The 9,826-nt window shown below is 38.7% G+C and overlaps 2 protein-coding genes across 3 annotated transcripts in view; one reads left to right on the plus strand and one right to left on the minus strand.

The window, feature by feature from the left end:
• Window positions 1–212: 212 nt before the first annotated feature.
• Window positions 213–8,625, plus strand: LOC111471407 (small nuclear ribonucleoprotein E-like). The gene is made up of 6 exons (XM_023117131.1): window positions 213–399; window positions 516–542; window positions 648–710; window positions 8,030–8,108; window positions 8,191–8,236; window positions 8,324–8,625. Exons 1-6 carry the CDS (start codon window positions 358–360, stop codon window positions 8,331–8,333), a joined length of 267 nt encoding a protein of 88 aa, XP_022972899.1. The 5' UTR covers window positions 213–357; the 3' UTR covers window positions 8,334–8,625.
• A 347-nt stretch (window positions 8,626–8,972) lies between these two features.
• LOC111471402 (ras-related protein Rab7) overlaps window positions 8,973–9,826 on the minus strand; it is a 3,496-nt gene continuing 2,642 nt past the window's right edge. Inside the window, exon 8 of one of the 2 annotated variants that reach the window (XM_023117125.1) lies at window positions 8,973–9,428. In XM_023117125.1, coding sequence (XP_022972893.1) covers window positions 9,362–9,428 — 67 coding nt within the window. In that variant the 3' untranslated portion in view covers window positions 8,973–9,361. The remainder of the gene's footprint in view (window positions 9,429–9,826) is intronic. The other variant, XM_023117126.1, reaches the window with a different exon arrangement.

Here is a 9,826-nt window from a genome sequence, read left to right on the forward strand (position 1 = left end):
ATCGAGAAACTTCTTCTTTTGACTATAATCTCAATAATCTTGGCAGGGACGAGAAATATAATCTCCTTCCCATCCTCGCTCGAATTCTCCTTTTGTTCCTTTCCGAATTTAATTCCTTACTGCCCCAAATGTTTTTCTTTTCCTTTGAAAATGAGTATTTTTAAAAAATAATTGAACGAGTATTTATTTATTTATCCTTCTTTGGAGTGACGTGGCTGCTTAGCTTAAACCGGAACCAAACTCCCTTTGCCCTAACAGAAGTTTCAATCTATACCACAGCTGTGAGCGAAAGCGGAGAAGTTAGGCCTTCGATTTCCTTTTTCCCCTTCCTTCAGAAATCTTTTCGATTCAGTCGCCATGGCGAGCACCAAAGTTCAGAGGATTATGACCCAACCCATCGTACCTTCTCATCTCAATTCCTTCTTCTTTATTTCATTGTCGCTTTTCTATCATTTTTCTGCGTCTTTCACTTATACATTTTGTTTCTCTTTCCATTGATGTTGATGCGCCTTCAGAACTTGATTTTCAGGTTCCTTCAAAGTGTAAGTTCCTCTCAGGTTCATTTTGTTTATAGCTTTTCATAGTGAAATTGATGTTTTCTATCTCTGATTTTATTTACGTAATCTTCACGCTCGAAATTTATACAGAAAGCTCGGATTCAGATATGGCTTTTTGAGCAGAAAGACCTGAGGATCGAAGGCCGAATCATTGTAAGTGAGCCTTTTCTTTGAGAAACTATCGTGCTAATTAATAGTTTTTGTTTTTAAAATGTACGTTTAAATGCTATAAAAGCTTACTAGGGTTTAAGTTTCAAATGTTGAATCGTCATCTTTTTTTTTTCCTAAAGGTTTTTCTTGAACCAAGGTAAAAGAAGAACGTTGCAATCTAGATAAAATGGAAGTTAGATTAGTGAAATTGGTGATCATTTGATATTTAAAACATTTTGTGTAGGTACTGAAATCATCAAGCATACTAAGTTACTTGAATTAATCAATCATGCCACAGTAACAACTCTCATTGTTTGATGTGGTGAAATGTTGGGAGGTGTAAAGGGTTGTGCATCTGAAAATTTACTCTCAAGAACAATAGAACCAGTGAAAGTAGATGAGAAGAGGAGAAATGACTCTAAAATTTGGATAGGTTCGCTTGTTTTCTGTTAATTCTCTAATATTTCACTGTATAGAAAAGACAATTGTTTTTTTTTCTTTTTGTAGAGGAAAAGAGACAGAAAAGCAAAAAATATGAAAATACACATAAAATTCTGCTTCCCTTGGTTGTTTTGATTACACAATTCAAAATCAGCTTTCATTGAAAGAAAAAAAAATGCAAAAGAAAATCAGTTTATATTATTTTCTTCTGTATTAGCGTAGTTATACATCTAGGTTGCCCCCTGGAGGTTAGTAGTCGTAGTGCGAAAAATAAGTCTTTCTTCATTAGATTAGTTACGGTTTTCTGGGTTTCATAAAGGTCAGTTAGAAGAAGAAAGTTCTTCCTTCTTACGTAAGATTGGTATGGTAAGTTTTTTGGTTTGGAGAAAGAAAGCTTTGTTGGAGCTTTTGCAATGTCTGATGGCCCATAATTTCCTTTGGAGATAGTATGCTTTGAAATTCCTTCGTAGGAAGAACTGGGATGTCATTTGACATATTTGGAAGAGCAAGAAAGTTACTGGAGAAATATGTTTGAGCTAGGACAATGGAGGTTAAAATTTTACCAATTCATTAGGTTGACAATCGTGGCCTACTAAATTTAATCCTTCAATTAAAGATTATTAAGGTCTTACGATCTCTTTAACTGCAACATGTCTTCGGTGTTCCTTTAAGAAGAGTCTAGGTAAAAAAGCAAATGGCACTAGAAGAAGACTAGACAGAAATATTTGGCTTCATTTGTCTTTGGGATCGTCGCGACTTTCGAAGCCGCTGTCTTGGTGCCATTGTCGCTGCCTCTCTACAAAGTCGCGATTTATGGAAGGCGAAGAGTTGCGACTTTTAGAAGGCGGAAGAGTCGCGACTTTTAGAAGGCGGAAGAGTCGCGACTTTTAGAAGGCGGAAGAGTTGCGACTTTTAGAAGGCGGAAGAGTCGCGACTTTTAGAAGGCGAAGAGTCGCGACTTTTAGAAGGCTAAGAGTTGCGACTTTCGACGCCATGAATCGCTGCGACTACTGCTCCTCCGACAACAACCACGATCGTTAAAGACCACAATGAAGCCGCCCCTTCGATATCCCACACCTGTACAGCCCGCGAGCCGCTCCTTCGACTGAAGAAGACCACGACGACAGTCGCTCCTCCAACTTTCGGCGCCAGTAAACGTGTACAACCGCTCCCCCTCCGGTGCCTATATAGCCCACGACGACTGCCGCCCCCTCGACAGCCACCGATCAAAAGCCTAGAAATCCATCTCTAAAGATTTCCTCCTTGGTTTTTCAAAGAGTAGCTGGGTTATTGTTTTTGACCGATTGTACCTCCGACAACAAGGATTTTGCATCAACCAGCAATGATTTCATTTTGCATCAACCAACAAGAATTTTGAATCCATTTGACAATACCTTTGACCCATGGCACCACACCAAATACTTTTTTCCTATTAGAAATCACCAAAGACAACTTTTTTCTATCATTGAAATGAGTCTTTTTCCAATGGCTGAAAACATCAAGTAATCAAGCTATCAGAAATCACCACAGAGACAACTTTTTCCCTATCATTGAAATGAGACTTTTTCCCATGGCTGAAAACATCTTATTAAACACTACTATTGACTCGATTAAACCAAAAATTCAAGGAGAAACGTTTTCCAGAACAGACCATTTGTATAGAAAAACTCACAAACAAGAAGGGTATCGATTAAACCAAAAATTCAAGGAGAAACATTTTCCAGAACAGACCATTTGTATAGAAAAACTCACAAACAAGAAGGGTATTATGGCTGAAATCTCATTCCACCATGGCCACCATGGAAGTGGAGGTCTAAACAAACTGTTTGTCCTGGGCGAAGAACGGAAAGGTTGGATAGCTTCTTTTCAATCTTATTGGAAACTAGCTTTTTTTCCATCTTATTGGAAACTATTTGCTGTCACTAAAATACTAGACCATCAACTAAACACAAGATCTTAGAGTAGAAGACAAGGCCACAAACATATCCATTGACCTACACAACTCTTGTCTGTTACTAAAAAGTCGCCACAAATGCCAGAAAATAGAAAGGTAGATGTAGAAACATACCTTCCGATTCTAAATAAAGAAGCAAAGACAATCAACAACGAGTTTTCCCTCCTCCCATTAATACTGTATGGGCTACGATAGTGATTGTCATTTAGAAACATTTTCACAGTGACTGGTTTATGATAAACAGGAGTATTCAATCCATGCTCAATGACTCTTGCAACTAAACACCTACGAAGTTGACAAAGCAATTCTCCATTGCACGTCAAGGGAGCATGGATCATTAGTTTGTAATAAAACACTACGAAGTTGACAAAGCAATTCTCCATTGCACGTCAAGGGAGCAAGGATCATTAGTTTGTAATAAAAAAGGTTGGTAAAAACTTGGAAACTATGTTGTGAAAATAGAACCATGGTCTGATGAAAAGCACTTGGTTACAGCAACCCATGGAAAGTAGAATGAGATAATGATCAGATGTAGGTTTATTCCGTCTTTGAACAACAACGTTACTAAATTTTCCAAAGAGGCCTTTTGTTGCAAGAAATCTAGGTGGGTGGAGACTTGTTGTTTGATCATGTATAGAGTCCATTACTGAGGGGAAGATCAATGAGTTCGACTTCTCTTATGAAATTGTTGAAGTGTCTCGAGGGGTATTGATATCACCCGCCAAACGCCAATTCTCTGTACATAAGCATGATAGGTCCTGTAATTCCTGCCAGATAGATGTCTTTCTTGAAACCTACAGGGGCCATAGATTCCTGCAATCCAAAACCTGTAATTATCAGCCAGTGTAATATGGTTAAGGTGTATAAGCCTTTGGTGACTTCTGAAATGGTCAGAGTTGGGTCATTCCACATGATTAAGATCCCCCTTGATGTACCTGATGTACCTGAGGCATCCAAAGCTGACCAACCAATATGTTTGGCACTCCATAACTGTCCAGCGATCAACATAATTCAATTTTGTTTCTTGAAGAATAACCAGTGAGATTGTATTTGAGGAGGAAGGACTTGATTAGAGCTCTCTTTTGCCAATCTCCCAAGCCAATAACATTCCAAGAGATAATAATCATAAGAGGTGTTGACCTCCCAATTGTGACTTGCCCGATTTCTCATAATTGATGTTTGAAAGAGGTCAACAATCTTTCTATTCAGTTTACTCGATTTCTTGGTCGTAGTGGGCTTCTTTTTCCTCGATGGAATAGCCATGATGCACATGTGGTGTTCTTTTAGCCATGGTGCCAAGATTTGGATGTCTCTTGTTGGTGAGTGTTGCTAATAGGTGACCTCTTCTACCTCTGTTTTATCCTACTTTCCCTGTAAAAGAGTGCCAAGCTCTGCATCTGCAAGGGTTATCTCTAGCAACGGGTCAGAGTTGTTTGCCTTATCCGCAGTGGGGGATGGTGGGGCGGTGGAGAGGGGTAAGGGGTTGGAGGCATATTCATCATCTGATTCTTGGTCAATGCCAACTGTGGAGAATTTTTTTCTTGGGACGAGAAAAGTTTTTTGGTTATTTATGATGATGGCATATTTTCTGGTGATATTGTCACACCCTGCGGGTCAGGGATAAGAAGTGGTGTAGAAGATGAGGTTTTGGAGATTGGTGGAAAGTAGGGTGAGGGGTTGGTGGCCTTTGGTTTATGTGGGGGAGACTGAGTTTATGGGGCATGGCAGATGGGGAGGGTGGAGGAGTATGGTTTAGTTGGGGGATTGACCTTCTTTTATAGGAGTTGGCTTGGAGGGTAGGGGGAGGTCCATGGCGGATGGGATTGGTCATTACCTTTTGGGGCTTTGTGGTATGACCATAGACTCTGTTATGTGTAAATTTGGTGTTGAGTCTTGTTGTACTTGAGAGGCCCCTTTAGGTGTTGTTTCTCGGTGGTTTGACCAATGGTGTGGTCCAAGAATGCCGCAAGAAATATTTGTAATAAACTCAGTATTCTCTGAGGTATAAAATCTTTTCCGTGCTTGTTTAGTGCGCTAGTATCCAATCATAACATCAACTAATGATTCTTCATTAAAGCAAGGGTCGGTCAATATATTGACCATAAGGCTCTTGGAGGAAGATGATGGTATTGAGACTTTTGCGGGTATGAAACCCCATGTGTTTTCTCAATCCAAATGGTTGGCTTCCATAAGGTCTATTCTTGATGAGGTTTTTTTTAGCAATCTCAACAAAACCTCCATAGGCATCTCTCCTGTGTTTCAAAGTTTCAATGTCCCAACGATTGAGAGGCAGATTTTTTATTTTAATCCAACCTTCATATGAGGGAACCAGTGGGTCATTCAGGTGCTTTTCATCAGATCATGGTTCTATTTTCAGTGTAGTTTTCAACTTTTTGCCCGCCTTTTTTATTACAAACTAATGAGACTCGCTCCTTTGACGTGCAACGGAGAATCACCTTGTCTGATCTGTAGGGGTTTAGTTGGCAAAAGTCATTGAGCATGGATTGGATGCTCCTGTTTATCATAAGTCAGTCATCGTGAAAATGTTTCTGAGTGACAATCACCATCGTATCGCAAACAATATGAATGGGGGAGAGAGGAAACTCGTTATTGATCGTTTTTTCTTTTTTTGTTTAGAATCGAAAGGTATGTTTCTGCATTTGTTTTTCTATTTTCTCTATTTTCTGACATTTGTGGCGACTTTTTAGTAACAAGTAAAGGTTGAATAGGTTGATAGATATGTTTGTGGTTTTGTCTTCTACTCTGAGATATTGAGTTTAGTTGATGGTCTGTTATTTTAGTGGACAGTAGGGAATAGTTTCCAAGAAGATTGAAAAAAGCTATCCAACCTTTTTCGTTCTTCGCCAAGTGCCATTTTCATGAAGCAATGAAATTTTGGCCATAGTACCCTTCTTGTCTGTGAGTTTTTCTATCCAAATGATCTATAGAGCCAATAGTAGTGTTTAATAAGATGTTTTCCGCTATTGGAAAAAGCCCATTTCAATGATAGAAAAAAAGTTCTTGTGATTTCTGATAGCTTGATTTTTGTTTGTATATGTCGTCTAACTCAATTGCATAGGTCTTCTTATCAATTACAGATTTGCCTCTCAGAAGTATTTAGTGTGGTGCCATGGGTCAAAGGTTACTTTTAAATAGATTCAAAATCCGGTGTGGTGCCATGGGTTGTGGGTTACTGTCCTTGCTGGTTGATGCAAAATCCTTGCTGTCGAAGGTACATCAAGGAAATCTTCAGAGATGGATTCCTAGGTTTTTTAGCAGTTGTCGTTGTGGGCTGTGGTAGGCATAGTCGGAGAAGCAGCTGTATACGTTTATTGGTGTCAGAAGTCAGAGGAGTGGTTGTCGTCGTGGTCTTCTTTAGTTGGAGGAGCGGCTCGCGGGCTGTGCAGGTGTGGGATCGGAGGGGCGGCTGTCATTTTGGTCTTCTAGGTCGTGGCTATTGTCAGAGGAGCGAAAGTCGTAGCGATTCATGGCGCCAGAAGTCGCGACTCTTTGTCTTTCGAAATGTTGCTCACTACTCTTCGTCTTCCTCACCTTGGCACGACGCAAGAAGTAACGACTCTTCGTCTTCTAGAAGTCACAACTCTTCGCCTTCCAAAAGTCGCGACTTTGTTTGGAGGCAACGGCGACGACATCAAGACGGTGGTTTCGGAAGTCGTGACTCTCTCTCTACACCTTAAAAAAAGATTTTTGTCCCTATGGCATTGTTAAACAATCAGACTCACTGACTTGGCTCCCCAGCGTTAACGGGGTCTTTTCTACCAAATCCTTGATGATGGACATGGGGAAAAAGAAGCAATAGATCCCACCCTATCAAAGACGGAATGGAAAGGACATGAACTTAAAAAGGTGAAGTTCTTTAGGAAATAGCACATACAACCATTAGCACAAGTGAAAATCTGAAAAAAAAAAGAAAAAAAGAAAAGAAAAGAATGTGTTACATCACTCTTTCTCCAAATTGGTGTTCATTATGCAAGAAAGAAAACGAATCACAAAACCACTTGTTTATGCGATGCACGTACACTCAGAATTTCTGGACAAAGATTCTCGATATATTTGAATGACATCTCATTTTTTTTTGGGAGGTAAATGATTTTTTTTGGATATGACCTTAACGTACCACCCTTTCAAGAATGCAAAAGGCCTATTATGGAAAAACTTCATCATGGCTTTCTTTTGGAATATTTGGAGAAAAGACACTACACAAAGCTTTTCAACCATGTTGTTTACCCAGCTATATCTTGGTGTAAACTGTCTAATATTTTTACTTTCGATAGTTATACCTCCCTCATTGATCTCAAATACCTAGATAAGGACTCGATGAGAAAATACCTGGTTTAGGTGACGAAACCCTAGCATCAACCAAAGAGCCAACATGAACCAGGGAGAGAGCTCAAAAGTACCATCCAGTCCTTAATTTCCTCTTTCTGTAGCAATCTTCTAAAAACGAGACTCCACAAGCGAGTTGAAGCATCTTAGAATTCCAAAACCAAACCTTGTGGTGTAGAAGAAAGACTGAGCAAACGAGGGAATTGAAGCTTCAAAGGAGATTACTAAGCCATAGGTCTTGCCGAAAAAGAATTTCTACAACCATTGCCTAGTTTCAAATGAGCAAGAAAATTTATGCGCAGCCATACTTCGGAAATACTCAACCATCGACTTCTAAGACTCCATTTCCTTTCTGCCTTCGGATGCTTAGCCTTTAAACCGTGAATGCTAGTAGTAACTTCACGGTAAAAGGTTCGACAAAAATTTAGGTCTCGACTGATAATCATTTGGTTTTCTATAAATCTATGACTTTCTTTTGTTTTGTTATTTACTTTCCAAAAATGTTTTTCAAAACCCGAGACAAGTTTTCAAAAATGAAATAATTATCAATTGGATATACTTATGAGTTGTACTTTCGTAGGGCTTTGATGAATATATGAATTTGGTTTTGGATGATGCCGAGGAGGTCAATGTGAAGAAGAAGAGCAAGAAGAGTTTAGGTTTGTCTCACCCTCTTCGGTATCCAAATCTTTCTGGGATTAAGTACAGACTAAAAAGTTGTTTTGTCCTCCACATTTTCAGGGAGGATATTGCTCAAAGGAGATAACATAACTCTGATGATGAACACGTAAGCTCCTGAAGCTCTCTCTTTCACCGTATAATTCTTCTCTTTGAAAAGTTCATGAATGATATATAATCATATGCAAAATTACAGGGGGAAGTGATGGACATTTTTTGCTGCACCCATAATAGAGAGAGCGAAGTCAGCCCTTTCATGTTGAAACTTGAAGGCCTTGTATTACCATAGAATGTTCATTTTACTGTCAAATGGCTGGCTGTTTTTGTACTGTTGTTTAAAGAAAGTAGAATACAGTTTATGTAAGACAACCATTGCACTCAACTCATCCACCTCTGTTGTTGTTGCTTGGATCATTGTACTTAGTTTGCATTGTATCCTCAACTCTATGATTCATGGCTGGATTTGAATATCAATTTCTCTATTGGATTGCTTGAAACTACTAAAAATTTGGCAACAATGTTGCTGTTAGACTATGATATCTTCAACAAAATGTGTGGTTCGAGCTTCTACTTTTACATGTTGATAATTTAGGTATTAATAGTGTTAGGATCAGATTAATTATACGATCATCTTGGTATGATGACAAGCCTTAAAACTCTCAAGGTGATTGTAGAACTTGTTTGGCTTTACCTCATGGTGCGGCAATACCCTCCCATCTCATGTCTCCTACAACATTTAGCCACCAAGACATGTTTTCATGGACATATTTGGTTTGCTCTTTAGAGACAAAAAGCACCAACAAATTCATTTCCGTTTTCTCAGTTTCTTAAAAAGAGTTCAAATGGGAGAGGAAGCCACAAGAGAATTAAGAATAAAATACATCAAAGAAACGAGCTGAACATAAGATAATCACCATTGTGTTCTTCCCAACCCCAAGAAAGAAACAAAAAAGGAACTATTAACTCAGGAACACTGAATTGGTGAGGATCCTTGAAATAATGGATCCTACAAACTCAGAGTTCCCCGAAGTTCTTACCTAACCAAAAAGAAAGCTAATTTCTTCAACAAAAAAAAGAACATGAAATTCAACTCTCTGTGGTTAGGTTATGGAACAGAAGGGGTGGTGGTCTGCAATCAAAAGATTAGCTATGGATCACAATGCCAGAAAAAATGTGTAAGAATTCGAACCAAAAGGCCGGGAAGGAGAGCTCCCGAGTCTCTCAGTTCCTAAATTCAGCATGCACAGCCACTCCTTTGCTCGGTCTCCACAACGGTTTCGGGGATTCCTTGAAAATATCTGCTATTACATTCATGAACAGTAAGGCGTTGGAGTTTCTTGGTCTCATCCAAAGTCTTGTAATTAAAAATAGAATATGCAACATCATAAAAGTATGGCAAAAGAGGACACCACCAAAAATAAAACACTAACACAGATTTCATTGGAACTCTAAACACAAGAAAATGTCAAAATTCCGAGGTAAAATACACACATACTCGACCGATAAAATGGAAATAATCGATGGAATAGAATATTTAATAACTACCACGGCAAATTCAGTTGTATTAGCTTGATTCTTTCCGATAACGTCACATGGAAGAAAAATATAGTGATGCGTGAAGAAACAGAAGGAAAAAAAAAAAAAAAAAAAAAAAAAAAAAAAAAAAAAAAAAAAAAAAAAAAAAAAAAAAAAAAAAAAA

The sequence above is a fragment of the Cucurbita maxima genome, unplaced genomic scaffold, assembly GCF_002738345.1.
Source record: "Cucurbita maxima cultivar Rimu unplaced genomic scaffold, Cmax_1.0 Cma_Scf00052, whole genome shotgun sequence".
Classification (NCBI taxonomy): domain Eukaryota; kingdom Viridiplantae; phylum Streptophyta; class Magnoliopsida; order Cucurbitales; family Cucurbitaceae; genus Cucurbita; species Cucurbita maxima.

What these genes read in the sequence shown, in the direction of transcription:
- LOC111471407 (XM_023117131.1), top strand. Translation starts at nt 358, where the DNA reads ATGGCGAGCACCAAAGTTCAGAGGATTATGACCCAACCCATC. An exon ending in GGATTATGACCCAACCCATC is followed by an intron (nt 400 to 515) that starts GTACCTTCTCAT and finishes ATGCGCCTTCAG; the next exon opens with AACTTGATTTTCAGGTTCCT. An exon ending in GAAGAGCAAGAAGAGTTTAG is followed by an intron (nt 8,109 to 8,190) that starts GTTTGTCTCACC and finishes CCACATTTTCAG; the next exon opens with GGAGGATATTGCTCAAAGGA.